The sequence below is a fragment of the Mastomys coucha genome, unplaced genomic scaffold (genome assembly GCF_008632895.1).
Source record: "Mastomys coucha isolate ucsf_1 unplaced genomic scaffold, UCSF_Mcou_1 pScaffold1, whole genome shotgun sequence".
NCBI classification, from domain to species: domain Eukaryota; kingdom Metazoa; phylum Chordata; class Mammalia; order Rodentia; family Muridae; genus Mastomys; species Mastomys coucha.
The window spans coordinates 27,257,400-27,285,059 of NW_022196891.1; the positions used below are offsets into that span (position 1 = coordinate 27,257,400).

The following is a 27,660-nucleotide window of genomic DNA, read 5'->3' on the forward strand; positions in this document are numbered from 1 at the left end:
CATCAGATTATGGATTTATGATCTTCAATTGAGCTCCATAATTAAAAAATAGCTTTTTTTCTTGCCATCAAAAATCTGTGCTTGTCTTACGGGTTAGTGCACACAAGTGAGCTCCCATGTATGTCTGCCTGACCCTCTTGTTTCTCTAGTCTTTGTTTCTCCTTTTCCCCTTCCCCTTCTAGGAAATTAATTGAAGACTCTTGAAAGAAGAGCTGGTGAGCCCTGCCCAGATACAGTCCACAGAACTTCAAGGGGCGGGGGAGGTTGTGAGGGTGTAAGGGAATGTATGTGAAACAATGGGTTTCATTTGTGAAACAAGGCTATGATTATCTGGAGACTATCTAGGAGACCCAAATAGGTCATGACCTGGACTTGCTGGAGTGAGGAAGGGAGTTGCTATCTCGACTCAGCTCTTGGGAGTCCTCTTCTGTAGATAGCCAGGTCAGGGCTCTCTCCACACTCAGCTCAGCTTTGGGGAGCTCAGGTAGGGTCCAGGCCAAAAGAGGAAGAAGCGTAGTTCCCAAGGTACTGAAAGCTCTAGACAGAAAAGGGGAACTTTGCAGATGGTGCTCAAAGAGTGGCATTTCAGGCTTCAGGTACTAGGGAGTCATGGGAACAGGGCAATCCCTAAGTGACTGGGGAGGTAAGACCAAAACACTAAGGGGACATTCTGTCTCATATCCTGAAGCTGCAGCAGTGGAGGATCTACGCATGAAGGTGTCTCCCCAAATACAGGGGAGAACAAATGGAGCCGGCCAGGAAAGCAAGGATCTGTGGGAGTCACGTGTTCTGGCTGGCTACCTTGACTATGGGACAACGGCCCTTTAAGAGCCAGGTGCGGGTCAAGCCCAGAGCACAGTTTCAGTTTTGACAGCAGTCACCAGTGCCTTCCTGGAAGCTTCTAGAAGGGCAGGGGCACACACACTGGCTGGCAGGCTGTGCCTGAAACTGGATCACCTGGAGAGAAGGAAGTAGCTCAAAGTAAGTGTGCTGCCTGGGATCCTGGGATAGGATGCTCCTTGGGATCTTAGCTCAGATGACCCACCGCTCTCCTAGGTATCAGCCTCATGGAGAGGGTGAGGAGGATGGGGCAGTGTGTGACTGTATGTCACAGGGAGCACAGGGGCATATCCCAGTGCCTATCCAAGGAAAGGCAGATGTGTACATGGGCCACTGAACAGAAGAGAAGAACGTCTGTTGCCAGCATTCCCATGACCCTTAGACCAAAATTCTCTTATCCTCCTAGAGTATGTGATCTTTCTGAGTCCTAGTCTTAATCTGTAAAATGAGGACTAAAAAGAACAGTTGTCACTGCTGGGCAGAGTGGGTTCAAGTGAGAAGATATGTGTGACGTGTAGCAACAGAGTCATGATCTTGGGGCATCTTGATTTAGTTCAACTCCTCAAGAACGAATTAAGCAGCAGGCAGATCTGGATGTAGATCCTACAGCAAAGCACATAGCCTCGGCTACCTTTCGAAGGAGGCCACATTCAACTCTTTTTTTTTTTTCTGGCCTTCTCTGAGACTCTCACATCATTTCTAATTGCAATCCAGGCTTGCCTCCACACATGTGTGCCACTAAAAAACAAGCATGCATTGTGGGTGTCTCTCTGCCCTGCTTTAAATGGAGAACGATGTCCTTGCAGAGTCATAGAATAAGTGGAGAGCAGAGCTACCTTCTAGGTACAGACAGCAGCCCTGTGCCCCGATGAACCCCCTAACACAGCACCCAAGCAACTAACAGTCTCAGCCTTTGCAGCCTTACCCATCCTGACAATATTCCTAAACCACTTTCATTTGTGTAACTGTCACTCTACTTGGAGGCAACCAGACACTGTCTCAACTCTCTCCCCTGGTGCTAAGGGATTTAGAGGTTTCTTGAATATAAAGAGGGATGTGCCAGTTTGGGGGACGTGGGGCAAAGGCATCTATCTGGTAACTGAAAGCAGAGGCTCAGTTCTGAGCTATCTCTGGAACTTTCCATTCATGCTTCTCTGCCTGTCCTGGATGTGGTGTTATAGTGGGAAGAACTGAACCAGGAGTCAGGAGAACACCCAACTCTGTGACTACCACCTGCTTCTTAGCACACCTCTAGATCTGTGGGTTCATTCACCAGAAGCTCAATCACTTCGGCTTTCGTTCCGTAAATCCACTCACCCTGGGACTTCACGACTTCTTCTCGGTCCTGCCCTCAAACACCAAGGAGCTGGGATGGGTAGACATCATAATTTCATCTTACAGTGGAGGCAACTCAATCCTTATGAGTCAATGTGAGTGATGTAAAGTCACCCAGGAGTTCTAAACAATATCTTGATCCATCCTTTCTGATGTGATTTTAAAGAGGCTTTGATATCACCTATCAAAACAAACCTCTTAACTTAAAAAACTGCATGCAACCGGATCACACCTATCATCCTAATACTTGTGGGGCTCAGCAGGGAGGTTGGCAGGATTGTAAGTTAGAGGTTAGCTACACAGAGAGACTCTGTCTCTAAATTAATTAATTGGTTAATTAATTAATTACAGGTTGAATGTTCCTGAATCTGCAGTTCTAAAATCTGAGATGCCAATATCACACAAGCAGAAAATTTTACACTAGACATCAGGTACTGGGCATCAATCTAAAACATAGTCACATTAAGAATATATAAAATTTCCTTAGACTTGGATACTATTCCCAACATATCTTATCACATTATCACATATCTAAAAATAGTACAAATATTAAAATGGAGACCACTTCTAATCCTAAGCATTTTAGACAAGGGACACTCAACCTATATAATCTACGCACTGGGTTCAGTGGAAAACATGACTCTGGGTACACCGAAAGCTAAGGTCCCAGAGTCACTGGCATTGGCACAGCATAGTAGGAGTGGCAGAGCTTTGGCATGGATGCACCCAGACTCAGGAAACAAAGGTAACACTCCCCGTCCATGCCCAGTGCTAAATAAACAACATTGAGCATTTTCAGGAAGAAAGATCTCCTGGCACCAACTCCTGGTCCGGTGACTCTTCACGAGAATTGCCTTTCCTGTGAAAGGTGAGGAGGAGAGAACAAATTTACTCTCTTCTCGAAAGCTGGCCTGCCTGCTCCTGCCTCTTCCCACTGGATCCTCTAGCAGCCAGAGCCCCACCAGTGCATCAGAGTCAATAAGCTCCGATGCTCTTTTGTAATAATTATTTTTTTACTATTTTAGCATGTGTGATATATATATATATATATATATATATATATATGTATGTGTGTGGTATATACATGTGTATATGTTGTGCAGGTGTGTGGTATATACATGTGTGGGCATGTGTGTGGTGTGTACATGTATGCGGTATATACATGTATGTGTGTGGAGTATACATGTGTGTGCATGCTGTTCAAGTACACAGCCCATGCCTACCATGTGAGGGCCAAAGACCTACACTGAATCTGTTCCTCTGTTGTTCTCACTTGGGCACTTACCTTGGGCAAATGTTTTACCTGTTTATGCTTCAGACCCTGCTTCCTGGGGTAGCTGTGAGGATTAAAAAGTTAACATCAGTGAAGGCCTTAGGAAGAATTCTCATGTGTTCTTCTAACCCAGGTCACAATGTTTATGTCCAGGGTCACAGTGCCCGATCTAAATATAAATTGCTCTTTCCAAATCTTGGTAGGATGCCCAGCTAAGAGTCTGCTAGTCCGCCTTCACTCTTTGACTAAAAGAAAGAGAAGACCTCATTGATTTTAGAGGGGATGTGTGGGTGAACTCACACTTTTTAATCCCATCACTCTGTAAGGACTTTGTTATCTGACCTGTAGAACAGCCCTCTAGGACGCAGAGTCACATCTAGTTTGCAGATGGGGACCAGTAGGCTCGGTTTAAAAGCCCACACAGCCCCCAGTGACAGAGCTGAAAGCTAAGTGCTGTCTTTCCCTCTGTTCTCCCATCACAAGTCATTCTCCTCCCATGTCAGAAGTCAGGAACTCTTCTATACATTTTATAGATGAAACCATTGGGTCAGTATATTCTACCCAAGTGTTAGACTCTTATTCCTTATACTCATGAGAGAATGGAAGGCTGGGCCCAGTAGTTTCTCTTCCATTCCTAAAACTCTTCTTTATGTGACCATTCCCAAGCTCATGCTACTCTGTGCTCAACTCCTGGTCTGTGAGAGATGAAAGTGATAGTCCCACATGAACTTAGGCAATACTCCTCCTGGAAAAGGGAAGGGGCCATTCAGTCCCTGCCAAGGAAGAAATGAAGAGAAGCCCCTGCCGCCAAACCAACCCTGCCCAACTCTTCTCAACTCCAGAATGTCTGACTCCTTCAAGTTTATACCCATGGGTTGTTAGAAACTGTCACACCTGGCTTCTGGTTTTCCTAGCTCGTGTTCTATTTCCCCTCTGCAGCTTCTGGAGCTTTGGGGACTCCATTTAATCTTCTCCGGGGGTGTGAAGACTCTAGATTGTTTCAGGAATACAAGAATAGATAGCTTACTGGCCAAACTAGTAAGATGGAGGTATCCCATCTTCTGAAGAGGAACATCAGAGATTAGATGAACAAAGGTTTGTCCAAAAAGCTGAAAAGCAGTCACTTTAGCCAAAAGGGAGCCAGCTAAATTGGGTTTATAAGGAAGGAGATAAACTCTAATCTCTGTTGTGGCCCATACTTCTTTCTGCTCCAATCTACAAGCTTGAGGGCATAGGGAAACTAATTTAGTAGAACACAGACAAGCTGAAATACCTGAGCCTCATCGGTGAAAATACAGCTCAACTCGAGGTTCAGTGCAAGTATACTGGTGAAGTAATCCACTCAGGAAAGTTACAGACCACCACACTTTATTAAGCCAAATAAGAGTCTAGTGAGCTGAACAAGAGTAGGACTTGCCTGGGCCTAGACTCTTGGTGTCCAGACAATAGAGGGTAAGGTTTTCAAAGTCAAAAGGCTACAATTACACCGTACCTGCTATAGGCTGTGGGTCTTTACGACATAACCCTTGATCTTGTGAAACATCACATAAGCTCATTCCTCTAGGGTAGTGGTTCTCAGCCTTCCTAGTGCTTCAACCCCTTAATACAGTTCCTCGTGCTGTGGTGACCCCCACACACAACCACTAAATTATTTTCATTGCTATTTTATAACTTTAATTCTACTTCTGTTATGAAATCGTAAATATAAATATCTGATATGCAGGATATCTAATATGTGACCCGTGTGAAAAGCGTGATGTTGTTGTTGTTTGTTTTTTTGTTTTTTTGTTTGTTTGTTTGTTTTTTTGACTTCCAAAGAGGTCACAACCCACAGGTTGGGAACCACTGATCTGGAGAAACCAAACTGTTTCTACATGTCAGAACCCTCTCTTGGCATAGATACAGGACCCTTTTGGTGTTTCCTCAAGGGAGAGGGGAGCCGTTTGTTTACAGGACAATATGGCTCCCAAGTGGAGAGTCCGGACAACCTTACTTTCCTTAAGCTATTTCACTAGCCTGTTTCTAACCCCATAGAACTGATCTCTGGGCTCACGCAAGAAGTGATAACAGACTCAAGGTGGAGTTCCAATTCTGATATAGGTCTTGGGGGTCAAGAATCCCTGGCCTTTAGATCCCCATCTGCACCAATAAGATGACAGCATTTATCCCCTGGGATCTGTGGCCAGACATTAAATCATGTACGAGAGCACTTTAGCAAAGCATCTGCAGTGGGGGTGGGGCAAGTGCTTTACTCTTTTTTTTTTTTTTTCCCTTCTTAAATTCATCTCCAGTCGCCCTGTCCTTGGGGCCTCCCTGAGCTCTGGATCTCCTGGACTTTGGGAAGAATCTGACTGAGGTGAAAATGACTGGAACATTGGGGTCTTTTTTAGCTGCTACCAGAGAACCTGCTCCAAAGTTTAGCTCTAATTTTAGCAAAAAAAAAAGAAAAGAAAAAAGAAAGAAAAAGAAAAAAAAAGAGTTCACATTTTTTAAAAATGTCTCCTGCCCACCATGGGCCCTGGGAGTAGACTCTTGCCTTTCCTGCCAAGGTGACCCCTCCCTGAAGTTTTTCCTTCCAAATATGTACGCTCAATGCTCTCACCCCTGACTTAGAGCTACACACAAAGTTAGAAGTATATGTGTGTCATCTCCCTGCTTCCAAGCCAACCAAACCTAGCCATGTAAATGTGTCACAAAATGATTACAAGCCCAGGCTAGAAGTCAGGTCCCCACCATGAAAAGCCTGCTATCAGGTTCTCTGTAGAAAAAGGGAAGTCAGCTCACTCACCCAGAGGAGGGTAGCACCCCCAGCTGGGCATACGAAAAGAGCTGGTCCTGCCTCGTGATTATTAGAGCCTGCTTTTCTAGTCAAGGGCAAGACTTAGAAGAAGGGATAGCCACCACTAGCTTGGGCTCTTAAAAGCTGAAAATATTTGGCCTTCCCACCTGTGACTGCCCCCAAAACCAAGCACAAGGGGCAGGTCCTTGGGACTTTGGCGCCACGGTCCCAACTGCTACGCAGCCCATCCCAATTGTTATGGAACAGATTGGCCTCACAGCTGCTCCTACCTGGAAGTTTCTTGCCCCTCAGATGACTCCAAGCACCTGATCACATCCAAATTAAGCTCAGTTTGGCTAAGGCTTTAGGAGTTTATTATTGACTTGGTAAGAAAGCATGGGCCATTAACCCCGGTAAAAAAGCCTTTACTTGCCATCTGACACCCATGTCTGTCCCCAACTCCGCCCTCACTCTTCCAAAGAACTAAAGGAACAGAAAACCTTTATCTCAACAAGGAAATAAAAGGGTTTCTTGCAGGGAAATTCCCTTAAGGAAAGAAATAACTAAGATAAACAACTCTATTGCCCTTGGCTCAACTAGTAAAGGAAGTCTCTGGGAACCAGTAGGCAGGGATAAGCAAGGAAGAGATAATACCCAGACTGCCTCCTGCTTACAATTTCCTTATCTTTATGAACTTTCGTTATTGTCTGTTATCACTGTTTTTCTCTTTGAAAAGCCCTATCAAATCATTCCAAAGTTTAAAGTCAGGCAAAGTCCTCAAAGTCTGTTGGGAAGTGGGGAGTCCCCTCTCCTTTCCTCTCACTTCCTCTAGGAGCTAGAGTCTAGGGTATAATTTGGGTCCTTGACATAGCATAACCTCGCGTGGGCCTCAGTCCTTTCTAGCCATGGACCGTGTGCAAAGTCCACATGGGTTGCTTCCATTCTCCATCTTTTTTCTGACAGAGCTCACCAGCCAGGAAAGACGATAACATCTATATTTTGTCTCTGACATCGTTAGAAACCTTGGGCATAACTCATAATATCAAGCTCTTAATTTTCTCGTGATTATGGCTTTCTGTCTGTCTTATTTCAAAGGTACTTGTAAAGCTCAAATGAATAATTTCGGGTCTAGAGGAAACTCTAATTCTCCAAAGCCCCAAAAGGCAGTCCAAATATCCAGAAATGGGCTCAACCTGAATTACAGGAGGATTTCTAATGGTTAGACAAAAGTCAGCATTCTTCAGGAACTTGTAAAGCTGGTTCTACATCTACCGAAAGGAGTCATTTCCCTTACCTCTGGCAGAAGGAGCATACGGCTACCTGTGGCATCTATTAATATACCAGCGCTCATGCTGGCTTCCAGGCTCCCTCAGTATCAAAGGGAGCTGTTACAGGATTCCTTTCCCAGCTACTCTTGCTTCTTATAACCCTGCTATTCTTGCTATGTTTTCATTTCTCTCTTTCTCTCTCTATCTCTGTTTGTCTGTCTCTCCGTGTCTCTTTCTCTGTCTTTGTCTCTCTCTCTCTCTCCACCCTCCTCTCCTCCCCCTACAACAAAAACTTTCCTCTTAACCATTCCATGGAATGATCATGTTGTTGATTTATAAGAATAATATCAAGCATGGTGTCTGAGAAACAATAGACATTCTGGCATCCAGTATAAGCCTGCTATCAGAATCCTGAAGCAGAGGAGAGGCTGGGAGAATAGACAAGCCTGAGAAGCCAGGGTTCAGTTTCCCCCGAGCTCCACTTTGCCCATTCCCACTGTTAACCCTTTGTGACATTCACAAGCCTTTGTGTCCTTTTACAAACACCAGAATTGTTTAACCGCTTCCTCCTGTCTCCGTTTGCTCATCATGCACCCAAAAAACCATGTCCGCCTCCTCCACCTTCATGGATATAGGGAGGGGAACCAACACGCAAAAACTGGGCAGTGTTATGGTGTGCCCAATACCGAGTCCTGCATAACAACCAAGAACACCATCTGTCATATCCTTAGCCCAAAGGAATATGCAGCTTAGGTAAGAAGACAAAGATACTTGCAACTACAGAAGAGCTATTAAGAACACGTCTTGGTTAAGAGGAAGGTTTTTATTGTAGACGATCGAGAGAAAGAGAAAGAGAGGGGAAAGGAGAGGAGAACTGGGAGTCCTTAGCACCAAGAAAGAACCATCCATGCGATCATTCCTTAATTCAAGAGGATTTATAAGAGTTTCTGGATATGGAAAGCAAATAGGTGTTACAGAGGAACTTCATCTACTTTGGCCATTGTCTTTCAGCGTCTCATACAAGAAGTCAACCTGAGTGGCACAGCCCCCTTGGAAGCCACAGGCAATGAGGCTCTCCTTGCTCACCCTCTTGGTAACTGCCTTCTCAGGTAGGTCTGATGGTCCCAACTCCCCAGCTCAAACTCTTCCTCCTGGACTCCTTGTTTCTAGGATCCAATTTCATGGAGACAATCACATCAGAGTTACCCCCAGCAATGTCTCTCACAAGATGTGTGTCCCTAAAAGACACAGTCACACGGGGGCAATGCAGAAAAGGCATACCTAAAAAAAAATCAGCCGATAATCACTGGTAATCATAGACAGAGATGAAAATTCCTAATTTTAAGACCAGGAGTATGGTAAAGGGTCCTCTCTAGGGAAAAAGAAACAACCTTGACCTCAAATCAAATATTTTTTCTGACGTCTGTCATTTTGAGGAAATTAACTAAATTAACTAGTTTGGGAAATTAACTAAATTAACTAGTTTTCCTGGCCCTTAATGTTCTCAGTGTAAGAAAGGAAATCATCTACATAGGGAAATGATAAAGCAAATACAAAATATTGTACAAAAGTAGTGTTAAGATACCACTAATTTTGGCCGGGTGGTGGTGGCACATGCCTTTAATCCCAGCACTTGGAAGCATAGGCAGGCGGATTTCTGAGTTCGAGGCCAGCCTGGTCTACAGAGTGAGTTCCAGGACAACCAGGGCTACCCAGAGAAACCGTGTTTCAAAAAATCAAAAACAACAACAAAAAAGATACCACTAATTTGTCACTAATCAGTGACAAGTGACAATAATCTTTTTTGTCTTTAAAACGATTATTGGTTGTGAGTTACTATTGTGGAATTTGAGACCACAGGAAAAGACCACACACTTAATTCAGATTACAATTAGCTAAATTTATTATTTTTTCTATCAGGGCAACCATCTCTAAGTGAAATCAGAAATATACCACATCACGGGGACAGGGAAAGGCTTTTAAAGGCAAGCGCGACACTTACTCCACTTGTGTGAAATGTACAGCTATGTCAAGAACTGCTGCCCCTCTCTCCCAGCGACATGAGGATCTGCTTCATTCCCCACTCGCACGCTACACAAGAAACCGGTCGCTCTGTCTACAGCAAGTTTACAGAAACCAGAACAAGCTGTTAATCATTTCACAAAAGTTACACAGTTTAGGGGAGGGGATAAGGGCTTGGATCTTTCAAGAATTTAGGTCAGAAGCCAATGGCTGCTAAAATGGGTGCCTGTTACAAAATGGAATTTCGTTAGCCACTACATTCCCCATTCCTGCTAACGTACGAGTTGATACTGAACTTGTAGGACTAACATTTTAACAGATTGATTATTTTTTATTTTTCTTTTTTTAATGTTTGTTAGCAACCAATTTAAAATTCAAAGGTTGCTGATGATAACACCGAGGGATAGTAAAGAATGGGTTCAGCAAAGGCAGTTGAAGTAAGTCACTTGGACCAAGAGAAACTGGATGAGGTCGGGCACACTCACTTACTCTTGCATCTAAGTGTTTCTGGGCCATGCTTAGTGTCTCTAGGATAACTCCTGAGTCGTTGGCATAGAACAGAAATTCACCTAAGGTCGTCCTTAGGGACTAGCAAACCTCATCCCCAACCGTTCTATAAAACCATTTCTGCTATGGAATCTACTTTTTTTTTTTAGTTGTCCTATAGGCTCTTTGAAGTGTTCTGTGCCCTTGTCTACTCTATTATTTAGAATTGTAAAGTTACGGTTTTGAGTAATTAAAGCTGTCATTCCGAAGGCAGCCAGGTCTGTGATCCTTGCCATCATGAGGAGGGGTATAAATATAGTTTCTTCAAACTAGACCCCAGCCTGCACAGTGGGAGTGTCCTTTATATATATGTGTGTGTATATGTATATATATGCTATTGTTTTCTGCTCTCCTCTACAGTATACACATCTATTTGGGGAAGGATATAGGTTAGAATATCAAGATTTCCTTCCCATGGCCAAAATGCTAGATATCCAGTGGTTGGGTTACACCTACAATGAGGCCAAATGTACAGGCCCACCATGTTCTCTAAAGGAGCCAGAAACTGCATTCTAATTTATTCAGACTTATTTGTGTACATGTGAGTACTGCAGGATTGACCATCAAGGGAAGCTGAGTAATAAGTTGAAGATATTAAACAAGTACCTATTCTTTGGAGGTCTCCTAGGGCAAGCTTACTTTCCTCTGGTTCACAATTTAAATTCTCAGATCAAGTAACAGTCAGAGTAACAGAGAGATTGACACCTATCCCACTTAAAAAAGAGGCCTAGAGCCTAGGCAAAGCCAAAATTCATCTCCAAGGTTAGGGAGGATATAGTTCATCAAGGTGAGTGTAAGCTTAATGCCCCAAGCTCGGGGACATTATGAACATAGTCTGATGTTATTTCATGTCCTTTTGGAGTAGAGTTGAGGTCGAGTCTATTACCATATACCTCTCGGAGGAGACTGAAGCCTGATTTATTATCATGGACGTAGTGGTCCGAGGAGGGAGGACAGGAAGGGGAAACACTCTTGACTTTGATTGAGGCAGCTGGCTTTTTAAAAATGTTTTTTGTTTGTTTGTTTGTTTTTGAGACAGAATTTTTCTGTATAGCCCTGGCTGGCCTAGAACTCGCTCTGTAGACCAGGCTATCCTTGAACTCTCAGAGATCCTCCTACCTCCGCCTTCCGAGTGCTTTCTTCAACAGACTCAGTCTCACAGCTTGCTTCAGAACAATGCTAATCTCCATTTTTTGCGGTGGTAATGGATTGTTCCATCAGCTGGACATACATGGTAAACAGTTTCATTTAGTATATTTTTATCACATCCTGGGAATGACCACCACATCACCTCAAACATACTACATTTTAAAAGTGACCAATCCCCATCTTTTTTGTTGGCCTGAACTAGATACCCCTTAAAGGGGTCACAAAGATCAAATCTCAACAAAGGCTAGGAAGGCATTTTGAAGAACACTTATTATTTTTCTAGTAGCTGATCATGGATAAAAGATGCATGGTCCCTGTGACAACTCCCAGTCCCAAACCTTAACATTTTCAGTGAGTCAAGCATAAAAGATATCTGTGAAGATTCCCAGCATTAGTGTCAGTCCAAGTCATCTTGTAGATGAAATGCACCTTTTGGGGCAGCTGGCGATTTTCCATTACTCTCCATTTTTCTCCTTTCTTTTGGCTGGTCGTGTCCACCTTTAGATGAGAGCGGCGGATCTAAGCCTCAGCTCCCAATACCTACTACCTCGATGGCTGTGGGTGTTGTCAGGATCACTGGATATGATCCCTTCCTGGAGTGTTCACAGTTCTGCTGAGCAGGCAAAGGACCCACACCAAGTCCCTGAGATGGAACCTGTATTCAGGGGCTGGTGGTAGGGGGTGATAGATAACCCTGGATATCTCAGGTCATCTGTTCCAATGCCTGTGAGGACTTGAGGAAGAATAACTAGATATTTTAGTAGTCTGTGGACTTCTCTTTGCAAGAATAAGAGGAGGCTACAATCAAATATTATTTCAAAATGTGTAGCTTATCTCAGTAGGGGGAACATCGGATTCTAAAAATAGCAGTGGGAAGTTGGTCCATTCACCTTTTGCCAGTTTCTGCCTGGATTTGATTAATATCTCTGTTAGTCCTGTTAACTCTTTCTACCTGTCCTGAACTCTGGGGCCCATAGGAACAAGGCCATTCATTGTCAATGTATCCTAGCATGTTAGTGCTTGCTGAGAGACTTTAGCCATGAAGGCAGGCCATTGTTAGACCCCAAAGAGGAAAGAAGGCCAAATCTGGAAATAACAACCTCCATCAGTAACTTTTTGGGAACTACATTAGATGTATCTGACTTTATGAGAAAGTCTTCTATCTTGGAAAAGTGTCTATCAAACCTAGCAATAGAGATAACCTAGTCTTGCTGGAGTCACTCATATAATCCAACTCCCAGTGTTCTCTAGGACTAGGCCCCTTCCTTGAACACCTAGAGGTGCTGTGTTTTCTCCTCTTGGATTCACCTGGGCACAGGTGGCACATTGTGGGTAATATGTTCAACTCTTTAAATCTTTGATGTAGGTGACATAGAAAGTACCTATCCCTGATTAATTCTTTTAATTTGGTTGATCTCATACTCTTATAACTTTGAGAGAGGGAGGGAGGACCCCAAAGCTTCTAGTAGGATGGGGTCCCCATCTGGAACATCTATCAGTCATGTCTTAGTGAACCCCTACTGCCTGACCAATTTTCTTCCTCACTGATGTATGCATGTGGAGGGCCTAACGTTTAAGGTAGCCTCACTTGCTCTCTGGCTATTCTTCTCATTTTGGCATCAGCAAATCTGTTGCTTTGGATTTCTACCAAATCCCTTTTTTGTGTCTCAGCAATGGATAATAGCAAACTTCTCTAACAGCCAAAAAGCTGCTAGGGAAGCGGAGATCTCATCCTTGTTTTTTTTATCTTTTCTGCAAGTGGGCAGACCCCTCTCCTGGTACAAAGTGCCATGGGTATGTGCAGTGGCAAAGGCATGCAGCCTATGATACAGATGTTGACAGTGCCTAGGTTAAGGTGATCAGTTCTGCCTTTGGGGCTGATGTCCCTTGAGGCAGAGGTTGCACCGAGATCACCTCTCTGAGTGTCACTAAAGCCCCTCCTGCATACCAGAACCCATCCTGTACATAACTGCTTCCATAGGTGCTTCCATAGTTGGGATCTAGACATTGAGACAAATATGCCACAGGCCTTTTCCAGGACTACTCCATGTTGTTCATCCACAAACAACTGGAATGATTTATCAATGTCAGGTAGCCTGAGTGGTGGGGTTCACCTCAAGGTTTCCTTGATCTTTTAGAATGCCTCCTTTTCTTTGCCTTCTGAACTCAGGGATTCCTCCCAGGCCTTTGTCTAATGGCTTTGCTATTTTCACAAAGTTGGGCACCCACAGTCTGCAGTATCTAACTGTACCCAAGAATTCTCTCACCTGCCTTTTATGTTGTGGCTCAGAATAGCATGGATCAGGCTTGAGGACAGGGTCCTCTTGTAGCTGCCCTCAATGAAATTCCCCAGATAAGTTACCTCGTTAGAGCACGCTCAGGCCTTTTTAGCAGACACGTAGTAGCCCAGCTTCAAAGTCCTTCAAGTAGTTCCTCTGCTTTTTTTGCACTCCTCCAGGTTACATGTAGTGATAAGGAGATCATCCACGTACCGCAAGAGGGCGACGTTCAAGTACTCTTGGAAGCACTCAAGCAGATCAGCACTTAGAACTTCATCAGAGTGGGGAGTTCTTAAACCCCTGTGGGTACTCAAGTCCAGATTAACTGGCCACTGAACCCTGACTCAGGGTCTGTCCATTCAAAGGCAAATATTGGTTGGCTCACAGGTGCCAGAGGCAGAGAGAAAAAAAGCATCCTTCAAGTCTAAGACAGTGTATACAGTTTTTCCTTCATCTGATAGGCTGAGCAAAGCATAAGAATTTGGTCCTGTCTGAGAATAATTTCCACTCTCTTATTTACTCCCCCTAAGATCTGAACAGGATGATAGTCTTTGGTGCCTGCCTTAATGACAAGGAGCAGAGAAGTGTTGCAAAAATACTTGCATCTCTAAGGCAGTTGACATGCTTTCTAATGCCTGCCTTAGCTTCTCTTGAGCTGAGCTACTGGTTTACCCTTATAGGCAAGACTGAGCTTAAGAGCTGAACAACAACTGGTGGCCGGAGTGAGGCCAGTGCAGGGGAGCTGGTTTCTGCCCACACTCTAGGGAACATTAGCATTGTTAGGAAGGGTCACCTGTTCCCAGTTCCTAATTAGTCTTTTCTGTCATTTTATATTCTTCTGATAAAGGGCAATTCACTAAGATCACTGGGCATGGACTCCTTAGGTTCAGAATGGCTTACTTCTCATTGAACATGACAGTGGTACCAAGTTTTCTCAACAAGTCTCTACCAGTCAGGGTGCTCAGAACAGTACCTTGTCCAAGGTCCACTTCGTAGATGATGGTCCAAGCATGGGTTCCAGTCCCTGTGCCCCTTTCCCTAGTAAAGGGAGCCAGCAGTTGAGTTAGCACTGAGTAGGCTGCACCTATGAAACCAGAACTCTACTCCTACTTTTCCTGAGACCACAGGCTCCTGGGTGCTCATTGGTATAGAGCCCCCAGCTCTATCCATCTGATCCTGTCATTTTGAGCATTTGCTCCCTCTTTCCTGCCTGCAGTTAGGGCATTTATTTTTCTACTGTCCTTCATCTTTTTAATACATGTATTGGGCCCTCTCCTATCTGGACCAAGGCTGCTTTGGTCACCTTTTAGTTTTTATCAAGCACTTCTCTGAACATAGCCACCACAGTTCTGACCAGTCTTCTGCCTTCTCTTCTGGGTCTCTACTGTTAAAAGTTTCTGAGTGGTTTCTAACTATGATCTATTCATTCCCTCAAGATGTTCTAATTTCTGTAACTTCTTGTGACTATCTGGGCCCAGCAAGTGACAAAAGCAATATTAATATTCTGCTGGGTTCCTGGGGGCATCCAGATCTATGGAAGTAAACCTCTGGTAAGCCTCCTAGAGGTACTCCAAGAGCCCAGTAGGAAGGTCCTGATTTCCCTGAATACCTTTGATACAGGGGGCAGTACACAGAGTTCAGGTATTTTACTTAGGTTTCTACTCAGCCCTTGGCTTATTGACTTGGTAAATGAAACAGAAGAACCTTGTTTAAGGACACAGTATTTTGGCCATGGAGGGGCCTTAATGAAGAGGGTGAACCAACAATCAATATAAAGAAGCTGGTCTGGCTGGCTAGGGGTCCCTGTGACCATGTGCCAGGCTCTCTTGGAAATTTAGGGGTTGAAGGACCCTGCATCTGGCCATACCACATAGAAAGTGAGCCATTCTAGTTCACAGAGAGTATGTAGCTCTCTAGATGACACCTTAACTCCACAGTCTGTCTCATGGAACTTCCTGGAAGCGTTGCAGTGCGCAGCTCATCGGAGGCTTGTCTGCTTCCCGCGTCTGTAACAAAACTCATAAGCACACCAGAAAACACAAACCTACCAAATACAAGCAATAGAAAAAGATAAAACATTCCCATGGTCAGAGGAGTCAGATAAAACAGCCAGGGGTCCAGGAGGATATCTCCTCTATCATTGGAGATTGGGTGCGCCATCACATTCAGTCTCTTCCATGTCTCCCCAGATGTTAGGACTTCCCAGAACAACTCACTGATCAGAGCTGTCTTGGGCGCACATCAGCCAGCAATCCTTGCTGCCACTTTGTTTCAATTTGCAAATTTGCAGTGGTCACAGTCTGGAGAGCACCAGGATCTCCAAGTCCACAAAAGCACTTGCCCCCATCAGAATTCTTTGCCCCTGGGCCTCCAAGTTGTGATGCTCGCCCCTGTCTAGGGCCTGTCCATGACTAGTGACTCCTTAATTTGCAGCAGCCACAGTCTCGGGTGCCCCCTGAGTCTCCAAATCTGCTTCAGACTTGCCCCTGTTTGGGCCTATCCTGGATCCCTGGCCTTCCGTCTAGGGTCTCCCAGGATCTCTCGGGGGGGGGGGGCGGCTCCAAAAATCTTGTGGAGTTTGAGACCACCAAGAAAAGTCCACGGACTCAACTACAGATTACAAGTAGCCAAATTTATTATTTCTGCTAGCAGAGCAGCTAGCCTCACTTGAGCAGATGGAGGAGAAGAATCTTAAAGGTGAATATTATAATTACTCCACTTCTGCAGAATTTATAGCTACATGAGAAACTGCCGTTTCTCCTGCCCATAGTGATAAGCATGTTTACAGAAGCCAGTGCAAACTGTTAATCATTTCAGAACAGTTGTACAATTTAGGGGAGGAGGTTAGAGCTTTTCGAACTTAGGTCAGAGGCCAACGGCTACTAAAGTGGATGCCTGACACAAAATGAAATTTATTTACTTATCACGTTACAATTAAAATTGAACCCAATTAGTCAGGCAGTGGTGGTGCATGCCTTTAATCCCTGCACTTGGGAGGCAGGCAGATTTCTGAGTTCAAGGCCAGCCTGGTCTACAAGAAGTGAGTTCCAGGATAGCCAGGGTGACACCAAGAAACCCTGTCTAAAAAAAAAAAAAAAAAAAAAAATTGAACCCAATTATGATTAAGCAATATAATACTATGTTGTGTGGTTGCAGTATCATGTAAATAACTAGGGAATACACATAAATTAGAAAATTTCATTTCTCAGCATGAGCCATGTGGATCCATCCCATCAGCCCTCTCAACCTCTATCAGATTTTAGAACTCTTGTCTTTTGTCTCCACAGGGATCTCCACCAAAAGCCCCATATTTGGTCCCCAGGATGTGAATAGTATAGAAGGTAACTCGGTTTCCATCACGTGCTACTACCCAGACTCCTCAGTCAACCGGCACACCCGGAAATACTGGTGCCGACAAGGAGCCAGCGGCTCGTGCACAACCCTCATCTCTTCAAATGGCTATCTCTCCAAGGACTATTCAGGCAGAGCCAACCTCATCAACTTCCCAGAGAACAACACATTTGTGATTAACATTGCACAGCTCACCCAGGATGACACTGGAACCTACAAGTGTGGTCTGGGTACCACCAACCGAGGCCTGTCCTTCGATGTCAGCCTGGAGGTCAGCCAGGGTAAGATTTCAGGCATCCCGGGCTTCTGGGGAAAGCAAATGAAATCAATTCAGGTACGGTGAGAGAGTTTGCTGGAGGAAGATACGTCCTACAGAAGGGTTTCTTGGCATCGAGTCTAAAGTCTCCTTCCTTGTGAGGCAAAGACTTTTCCATCATAGAACATCATGACATATGAGGCATCCCTTCGCACGGACTGGGTGGCTTCGGGGACCCCTTGTTCCGCGGGGTGATAAGAGTTCTGGCCTGGTGGGCAAAGAATTCGGCGAGTGACAAACAGAGATGACACAACAGGAGTGTGGTATCTGAGTGCAATTTGTACAAAGTGAAATCAGGCTTATATAGTATACAGAGAACAGGGCAAATGACAGAAGTCATGTAGGCAGGAGATGGCTACATCAAGGTCAGTGAGAACAAGCAGCCAGGTGCAAGGCGGAGGAGCAGTGGTGTCCTTCTTCCTGGGCTATTTTGACAGCCCCAAGATGAATTCTCGGGGTCTGTCTGAGGCAAGTAGCTGAAGGTTGTATACTAGCATTCCTTGGCTGTAACATAGATAATTAGTGACAGAAGCCCTACAACTTCTCTCTGGTTAGTAAAATAGTTCTGCCTTGTGTGAGACTGCTCTGATAATAAGTGCCTGACTGCTAGCTCTAACTTTTAAGACACCCTGTCTGGTAAGACAGCTTCTTTGTAAAGATTCCAAGCTAATTACAGCTAGGAAATCAATTAGGATTATTGAAACACTGTGGAGGCCAGGAAATAATGTTTAATCTCAGTTTTAGCTATTTATGAAATATTTCTTGGGGTACCTATATGCCTGAATAAAGAAAGCAAGCAGATCTCTCCACAGACTTTAGCAGACCAATCTGGAACACATCTAAACTAGGAGATGTCAGCGACTGACTACCTCAGGAGACTGACTCCTTTTGAAGTGTATGCCTCAGGTCTGTGATCAGGTTTTTAGGCCTGTCACACAGACACAACTGGAGTAGACGAGCGCTGCGTGACAATCCCTTGGGGAAATGGATGAGACTTTCCATGTCTTCAGAGTCTCTAACAAGCATCTTAGGCTTAAATTGTTGCCAGTAGGACATTTTTCTGTTCTATTTGATAGAGTTGAGACACGATATCTGTCAGGTCCAAAAGAAACTCCTCTTCCTCAAATTCTGGATGAAAGACAAAAGCTGGGAATTCCTCAGGAACTTTTGAAGCCAGGTCCTCAAAGGGGCCATTTCCTGTACCACTGACAGAAGGGAAAAATGGCTACCTGTGGTGCCTATTAGTATACCAAAGCATATCATGGCCTCAAGGCTCCTTCAGTAATACAAGTACCTCTTATACATTTCAAAGCCTGGCATCCTGGCCCTCCCCTCCCCTAAACTTCTCCAGCTCATGGGCTTCCCTCTCCCTCAGCTACTCCTTTCTCCCTCAGCTACTCCTTTCTCCCTCCCAGCTACTCCTTTCTCCATATACTATGCTATTTCAGCTATGCTCCCTTCTTTTGGTCCATACCCCCACCTCTTTCTCTCTCTCTCTCTGTCTCAGTCTACTACCTTCTCTCCCTGCTCTGGCTGTTCTTTCTCCCTCATACCTTCCACTTCATCAACCTTGGAGCACTCATGTCATTGGGTTATAGAACATCTATAACACCTAACAAGGAAGCAAATATACCAAGAGAGTTTTGGGCCACAGAAGGCTTCTCCATAAATGCATTTTAGCGGAATCCATTTGTTCACTAGAACTATCAGCATACATCTGAGGTTTTTATTATAAAGTCTAGGCTCCTGAAGTGGTGAGTGTCTCAACGACCCCACTGTTACTGAAAGACGAGAGGACAAAAGGGGCTTTCTGATAAGAGTTCATCACCGATGGGAGTTGTGATTGTCCAGAAGTTAAAAGAAAAACCTCAAGAGAGTAAATAGGCAGGGTTCTGAGGGATATGCATTGCTCTGTGGGATGTGCATGCCATCAGCTGTACACTAAATAAAAAGGTTGTTTTTGTGCTCCATGGATTCCTAAGAGCTGAGGGGTGTTGACAGCAGCTCCATCTAGATACTAGAATAATATTACAGATACCCCAGTAATACAAGCTCTGATTCCGATATCTGGCTCTGCTTCACAAGGCAACCCAAAATAATTGGACTATTGGTTTTTTTAGACAATTCCCATTCAATTCTGTTTCTTTCTACACATGTTAACTTGGCACCTACCGAAAACTGATGCTGTTAGAGTCACAGCAGAGAGGACAAATGTTAAGATAATGTCTCTACTCTCCAGTCAGTAGGGATAGAGCTTAGACATGATGACTAGTGAAGATGTTCAGGAGGACACGGAGATGGGAGAAACTAGCACCAGCTTACAGAAACCCTTCCTGAGGAGATGGAAGTCAGGATGGGCCCTGGCAGAGGGAAGAAATAGATGGCTGATTGCTGACCTCATTCACAAAAGTCACAGCCAAGACCTCAACAAAAGATAGGGTAACAAGAGAACACGTGGCTTCATTTAACCAAGTTGGTTTTTTTAATTAATTAATTTATTTTATATGTATGAATGTTTTGTCTGCATTTATTTCTGTGTATTATGTGAGTTCCTGGTACCCTCAGGGGCTAGAAGAGGTGTCAGATCCCAAGAGACTGGAGTTATAGACAGTTGTGAGCTACCATGTAAGTGCTGGGAATCGATTCCTGGTCCTCTCTGGAAGAGTATCCAGTGCTCTTAACTGTTGGTCTATCTCTCCAGAGCCCCATTTATTGAAGTTTTACGTTCATAGGAACCTTCACAATGACCATGCAAAGATATGATTTGATCTTGGGTTTCATGAAGCAGGAGTGGCCAGACAGAGATAAGACAAAATACGTGTGAACTCATGGGAGTAGTGTAAATGGAAAACCCAGGAAGTCCCATCTACTCAGACTCTTTCTGTCCCTCAGCTCTAGTAATTCTCATTGGAGTGTGAGGCAAACTTGGCAATGATGACCTTAACATGTGGAATGGTAGGCCAGGATGTTCTTTCTGGGCAGCTCTTACAAAAAAGAATGGAACAGTAATGTTTGCATGGTTTGTTGGTGGTTTTAGGATAAAGGGGCCATTGTTTCTATAGTCTGCCTTTGGGAAGAATTCTGGATTCTATGGCTCGATTTTGGGGAAGAATGGCGTGAAAAACAAGGGCAAGAGAAAAATCAAAGTAAAATCTTTGCTTCGGAGGTCTTTTCTTCAGTGTACCATTGCATACATTCCTATAGAAAAATTCTGACAGTGTTCCTCTAGGGAGGAGGGCATTCTAAGTCACTAGACTACCCAGAACCCTCACTGGGTATAACTAATGGTGCAATGTTACAAAAAATTATAATTTACCCCTGTCCTTCATTCCACAGTACCTGACTTCCCAAATGACACTCATGTCTACACAAAGGACATAGGCAGAAATGTGACCATCGAATGCCCTTTCAAAAAGGAGAATGCTCCTAACAAGAAATCATTGTGCAAGAAGATAGGCCAGACCTGTGAACTTGTCATTGACTCTACTAGGAATGTGAACCCCAACTATGAGGGCAGAGCAGAACTTTTTATGAAAGGAACCAAGCCAAATGTATTCTATGTCAACATTCGTTACCTAAGACACAGTGATGCTGGGCTGTATGTTTGTCAAGCAGGAGAAGGTTCTAGTGCTGATAAAAAGAATGTTGACCTCCAGGTGCTAGAGCCTGAGCCAGAGCTGCTTTATAAAGACCTGAGGTCCTCAGTGACTTTTGAATGTGACCTGGGCCGTGAGGTAGCGCATGTGGCCAAATATCTGTGCCGGATGAATAAGGAAACCTGTGATGTGATCATCAACACCCTGGAGAAGAGGGATCCAGCCTTTGAGGGCAGGATCCTGCTAACCCCCACGGATGACAATGGCCGCTTCAGTGTGTTGATCACAGGCCTGAGGAAGGAGGATGCAGGGCACTACCTGTGTGGAGCCCACAGTTCTGGATTGCCTCAAGAAGGCTGGCCCATCCAGGCTTGGCAACTCTTTGTCAATGAAGGTAAGAACCTCCAGAAGAGAAGCGAGGTGTGGGGGGGGTATGGGATGGCAGGTAAGATGCTAGCTTATCCCTCTGATGTATTCCTTGATGTTCACGTTCATCATTAGTATCTACTTGCTGGAAAGTTGTGAAAAGTACAATGTGGGAGACAGTTCAGGAGAGCTAAAATAATGTAGCCTCTGTCTGTCTGCCTTAGGCTAATTCCCAATTATTCTTTTGTATTACCAAGGACCTATTGATGGCTATCCCTGGTTAACATGAATAAGGAAAGTAGAATGCCTTTGGGGGAGGGGGAACTGACTAGTAGATGTGCCAAGGAAAGGCCCATGTTCCCCTTCCCACCCCAACCAACTCCAGAGCAAGTTGTACCCCATTTCCCTCACACTCAGATGGAAGAACACTGGCACACCATGACCTTGAAAGCTTCCAGGAAAGGCGATACACCAGCACCTAAAGATTCCACTCCCGTAGCTCTCAGGGTTGTTACACAGCACAATCCGGTTCAGCAGCTAGACCTCCTCGAGCCGTCAGCAAGACAGGATTCAACCCCTGGTCCTTCTCATCCTAGAGCAAAGCGCACAGAATCCTCCTCAGAAGAAGCAGGAAGCCAGTATTTGAAGTTCAAAACACCTGTTCTTATGACTTTTCTCTGAGGGGACTATGTTCTTGACACCATTTTTCTATTCCCAACTCCGGGTCTTCACCACATCCCTGACAGCTTCTGGTCACCATGGCTTCTCGCTGGATGCCTGCATTAGCCGCTGGACTCTCAAAGATGACTCTTGGGGTCTTTGATTTCTAAAATCACACCAGTTTTAGTTTATATTTTAAAGTAGATTCATTCCAAATATATTTTCTTAATTTGGTTATACTACTTTGAGCCATTATTTAGAATAAGAAATAATATTAAATGCTTATTTAAGGGGAGATTTGATAAGAAGCCAAAGGATCAGAGCCAATATTATCTCTTAAATGCCTTCCATTCATTCCCTGTGGAGAATGAGGTGGGAAGAAAGGAATGAGAAACCCGCTCTGGAGTCATTGGAGCCTGGCCTCCAGACTCTGGTTATAGACTCAGACATAAATAAAATATTTATTTTATTTTATTTTCTCAGGAGGGGTTGGTGATTCATCTAAACTTTTCTCTCCATAGTGGATGTCATGAGAAGAAAAGTTGCTTGGGGCACACAAGGCTGTTTGGGTAATTCAGTCCTTTCACACCATCCCCGTCTGTATTTCCAGAGTCCACCATTCCCAATAGTCGCTCTGTTGTGAAGGGAGTCACAGGAGGCTCTGTGGCCATCGTCTGTCCCTATAACCCCAAGGAAAGCAGCAGCCTCAAGTACTGGTGTCGCTGGGAAGGGGACGGAAATGGACACTGCCCCGTGCTTGTGGGGACCCAGGCCTTGGTGCAAGAAGAGTATGAAGGTCGACTGGCACTGTTTGATCAGCCAGGCAGCAGCACCTACACTGTCATCCTCAACCAGCTCACCACTCAGGATGCTGGCTTTTACTGGTGTCTTACCGATGGTGACTCTCGCTGGAGAACCACAATAGAACTCCAGGTTGCCGAAGGTGAGAGCTGACCTACGACAGGAAGAGGGAGGAGGCTGAAGACCGTCCCCATAGCAGCAGTCACATCCCCTAGACATCTTTTCTGCTAAGCTATCTCTAGTCAAGCAGGTGTAGGAAGGACCTACGTCAGAGGTCACATTTCCATACCTTTGACCAGCACCCCAAGTTCTTTCAGTCATCGCTTACCATACTTCCTGGTATCAGAAGAATTAGCCTCCTTTTTGCAGTAGACAGACAACCCCTGAAGTAGAATATTAGACATGGCTCTTTGTACTAAGCCTAGAAAAAAAAAAAAACAATAAGTAGAGTAAGAGAGACAAGCAAAAGCCAGTAAGCAAGGCTGTACATTCTACATCAGACTCTGGACTGATACGATGGTCATCAATAGTCACCCTATTACCATAGCCTTCTGCTTCTTATGTCCTCAGAATAGTGTAGTACAATGCCAGCTTCATGGGAAACACACACTACACACTAAAGCCACCATTTTCCTTCCCCTGAAGCATCTCTAAGTCTCAGTTTCTGTGTCCGTATCTTCCTGCACCCCCCCCCCCAGCTACAAAGAACCCAAACCTTGAGGTGACGCCACAGAATGTGACCGCGGTGCTAGGAGAGACCGTCACAATCTCCTGCCACTATCCGTGCAAATTCTACTCCCAGGAGAAATACTGGTGCAAGTGGAGCAACGAGGGCTGCCGCGTCCTGCCTAGCCAGGACGAAAGTGCCCGCCAGTCTTCTATGAGCTGCGACCAGAGCAGCCAGCTCATCTCCATGACCCTGAACCCGGTCAGTAAGGAAGATGAAGGCTGGTACTGGTGTGGAGTAAAACAAGGCCAGACCTATGGAGAAACTATAGCCATCTACGTAGCAGTTGAAGAGAAGACCGGAGGTGAGTCCCAAGGGCAGTCAGTGCCAGCATCCATAGAGTCCCATGGCAGGGCTTATGAAAGGCCCCTGCCTAGAACCTTTTCCATCTGGGTAATCCTCAGATTTTCCTATAGGCGAGGAGTCGAAGAGCAAATAGTAGTGGCTTTTCTATTTAATCTCAGTATTCAGACAAGTCTCATAGGTGCCTCTCAAACCAGACTGAAGTTCCCTCTCCATCCAGCAATCCTACATAGCGATCTCAAAGTCAGACTCTTATCAGTACACTTCCTCCTCCTGCATCTGCCCAAGACCCATCACAAAGGATGACCAGGTATAGCTGCATCTTAATGAAGAACATTAAGGCACAGGACTGAGCATATAGCTTGGATTCAAGCACGTGCTTTGCATACACGATGCTCCAGGTTCAATTCCTGACACCAAAAGAATAAAGAGGAAAGAAAACAATACAAACTTGTCTGGTAAGTTTGCATTCTCAGCCTCTGTTTAAAACATCGTCACGTAAGATATCTTATATGGTGAGGACCTTTTAGCCCCTGGAAATCTCAGGAAGTCTAAGGAAGGTTTTCACCTCCAAGTTTAGTGCTAGTCCAGAGCCCATCTCTGCAGCTTTAATGTTTCACCCTGCAGTTTCCCTGTAACCCGCAGGTGTAAGAACACAGAGGAAAAAACCGTAACCAGCTTTGTTCTGCTCTGCTCCAGGGTCCCCCCACGTCAACCCAACAGATGCAAATGCACGTGCCAAAGTTGCTCCTGAAGAAGAGGTAGTGGAATCCCCTGTCAGTGAGAATGAGAACAAAGTTATTCTGAACCCCAGGCTTTTTGCAAACGAAAAAGAGATACAGAATGTGGGAGACCAAGCTCAGGAGAACAGAGCATCTGGGGATGCTGGCAGGTGAGCAGATTCCCCACTGCAGAGAACACCCCAGAGGCCAAGCTCCAAGTCTGGCTCACTAGAACCAAGTAGCAGAGCGTGTGGGAGAGCGGATGGTCAGCTCTCACGGCCTTCGAGGATGCTTGTCAGCAGAGAACGTGCACAGCTGGAACACTCCCATTCAATTCTCCCATTGCTGGAACACTCCAGTTCAATATCTCAAGCCCAGAATATAGAGAAGGCCAGGTCCTTGAATCGCTGGCTCAGAGCAGGGGTAGGGAGGTGGCCCTTAGCAAGACAGACTTGAGAACTACATCAAAAACATAGATGGGGTGGGGGTGGGGTTGCTGGTTAGGGTTAGGGTAGCCTCGCATCACATTCTGATGATCTCGCTCTCGGTAATGGGCTGACTTAATCCCTCTTGCAGTGCTGATGGACAAAGCGGGAGCTCCAAAGTGCTATTCTCCACCCTGGTGCCCCTGGGTCTGGTGCTGGCAGTGGGTGCTGTGGCTGTGTGGGTGGCCAGAGTCCGACATCGGAAGAATGTAGGTGAGTACCCAGGATGCTCCTGGCCCCGCCTCCAGCTCAGCTAATCAGCTATATGACTCTGGTATGGCCCATTCTATTCCTCCATTTCCCAGTGGCTTAAGATGGGACACTCACAATCCCTTCACAGGGCTGATTTAAGCTAGACTAGAGTTCTGTGAACGGAATCAAGTGCTCTCCTTACTCATGGCCACACCAACTCTTCTGCCGAACAGATCGTATGTCAATCAGCAGCTACAGGACAGACATTAGCATGGCAGACTTCAAGAACTCCAGGGATTTGGGAGGCAATGACAACATGGGGGCCTCTCCAGACACACAGGAAACAGTCGTCGAAGGAAAAGATGGTATGTATCTCTAGAATGCCCAGGCTTCGGGAATAACTGGATCTGTCCCCATCCGGGAAGGAAGAGAGATGGGTAAGAGCTAAGGACGCCTCTCTCTCCTTGCAGAAATCGTGACTACCACAGAGTGCACCACTGAGTCAGAAGAATCCAAGAAAGCAAAAAGGGTAAGAGAAAAGGATGTCCCACTGCATGATGGGGAATTCCGATTGCAGTTGGACATCAGGACAAAGTCACCCCCACACGGAGGCCGACCCCCAACCCCCAAACAGGGAAGATGCTCTAAATACAGTATCCTAGAGGACTTTGTGAGGAGGAGGCAGGCTCTTTGGGTGTAGGTACTGACTGATGTGGCTGAAGCTTAAGAAGGAGCAGAACTCAGTTGCAAGCAGTGAACGTGCGAAAGGTGTAGTCACGTGTGGAGAGTCACATGTTAGCAGTGAGGACTGTGTGGGTGGTCTTCCTGAGCTATGGGGCCCTAGCGTCTTCCCACGGTCACATATCTTCCTTTGAGAGTTTCCTCAGGATTATCCTTTGTCCTGAGGCTGAAAGGCAATCATTGATGGTGGGCTTCTTGATCATCACTAGAAGCCCTTGCCTCCCCCAACCACTATCATGAAATCCCAGAAGAGGCAACTCCTATCATTGTGTTGCAAACTGCCCGCCTATCTTGCCTTTCTAAGGTTTCTTATGTTGTCCTTTTGTTTCTGATCCTGGGGCACTGACACTATTCACTATATCTGTTCCTCCTTATACCATCAAAGGTCATGCATTTAGCATGTGGAAGTTAGTCCTAGAGATGAGTCCCTGCCATCAGGACAGTGCTAAATACTACTCTAGTGTAGTGGAGGAAGAAAACCCAGGACACCTTGGCTGACAACAACCTAGGCCACCTTGCCCGTGGACTACAAGAGCATAGCTTCTGGGGACGGGCCCCACCAACAGAGAGTGTTCCATCCCACTTTGCATAAGGGGGTAGTGAGACAGAGGGAGATATTTTTAGAGGTTACAACTTTCCATTTCTCAAATTTTATCTCTTCCTGCTGACCCTGGGGGCTGGCTAAGAGCGAGGTCTCAGAGGTGTGTTGTGCTCCAGCAGAGACAGTAAACTCAGAAGACCAAGTGTGTGTCCTTCCTCTCACCATCCATCTACTAATGCCTCTTTTGTTGCTCTCTAGTCATCCAAGGAGGAAGCTGACATGGCCTACTCAGCCTTCCTGCTTCAGTCCAGCACCATAGCTGCGCAGGTCCACGACGGTCCCCAGGAAGCCTAGGCAGTGCTGACCACCTACCCCTGCCTGTGACAATCAACTTGAGAATCACACTGATCCACTCGAAGCCCACGCTCACCCATCACCTAGGCTCTTCCCTCCTGTCCTCAGAGGTGTACTGGTTCCTTCCTTGGCCATGGAAGCCTGGCCTAGTTATGCCTGTTTAGGAGAGAGTGTGGAAATGAGGAGTTGAGCCTGAGAGACATCTCTGAGAGAAGAGGGTTCGGAATAGGGGCTCATTTCAGGAGAGAAAGCCATTTGAAGCCCCTTCATATGATAGGATGTCAGTGTAACTCTCCTCTCCTCTATCTCTCCTTTCCTCTCCTCTTGATTCAAACAACACATCTGAGAACTCATTAGGCTTCAGCGCCTACTAAACACTGAGAACCAGGCCACAGCCTTTCTATAAACATTACTAGAAGAGATGTCATCTCCTCCCAGACTGTCTTTTCACTAAGATAAGACATCATTACCAGGCATACCTCCTGCCTCTCTGCACTTCATAGGCAACATAAGAAATTCCCGCAGTCTAAAGCATGTGCATGGTAAGGACACCATGATTCTCAGATGAGAAGAGATTTTTCTCAAGACTACCCAGTGAGATAGACTAGTGTCAAACCAGATGTGGCAACTTCTGGTTCTTGGCCTGGGATCTGTCTTTAGACCTCTGCTCTTAGAGGGAGAACTTTAGCATGGGGAAAAGTAAGAGAAAATGAGTTAAATGGGCATGGTGGTATGCTCCTGCAATCCCAATATTAAGAGGTAAAAATAGGATCAGTAGTTCAAGATAATCCTTAGCTACTTAGGGAGTTTAAGGCCGGCCTGGGACACATTGAGGCTTGGATTCAAAGAAGAAGGAGGAGGGAGCAGAAACAGGAAGAGGAGGAAGAGGAGGAGATGAAGGAAAAGAGGAGGAGGAAGAGGAGAAGGAGGAGGAGCAAAAGGAGGAGAATGAGGCAGAGGAAGAGAAAGAGGAGGGGGAGGAGGAGGAGGAGGAGGAGGAGGAGGAGAGGAAGA

General features: G+C 45.4%; 1 protein-coding gene across 1 annotated transcript; it reads left to right on the forward strand.

The window, feature by feature from the left end:
- The first annotated feature begins 636 nt into the window (after positions 1–636).
- Positions 637–27,568, forward strand: Pigr (polymeric immunoglobulin receptor). Its single transcript, XM_031341311.1, has 11 exons — positions 637–981; positions 8,507–8,604; positions 16,779–17,123; positions 20,495–21,148; positions 22,391–22,723; positions 23,280–23,612; positions 24,311–24,503; positions 24,910–25,031; positions 25,244–25,375; positions 25,481–25,539; positions 26,551–27,568. The coding sequence occupies exons 2-11, from the start codon at positions 8,562–8,564 to the stop codon at positions 26,644–26,646; spliced, it is 2,310 nt and encodes a 769-aa protein (XP_031197171.1). The 5' UTR covers positions 637–981; positions 8,507–8,561; the 3' UTR covers positions 26,647–27,568.
- The last annotated feature ends 92 nt before the right edge of the window (positions 27,569–27,660 follow it).

Excerpts from the sequence above, each read along its gene's own strand:
- Pigr (XM_031341311.1), top strand. The coding sequence starts at position 8,562 with ATGAGGCTCTCCTTGCTCACCCTCTTGGTAACTGCCTTCTCAG. Across the intron at positions 24,504-24,909 it reads GCATCTGGGGATGCTGGCAG|TGCTGATGGACAAAGCGGGA; the intron begins GTGAGCAGATTC and ends TCCCTCTTGCAG. Across the intron at positions 25,032-25,243 it reads CCGACATCGGAAGAATGTAG|ATCGTATGTCAATCAGCAGC; the intron begins GTGAGTACCCAG and ends TCTGCCGAACAG.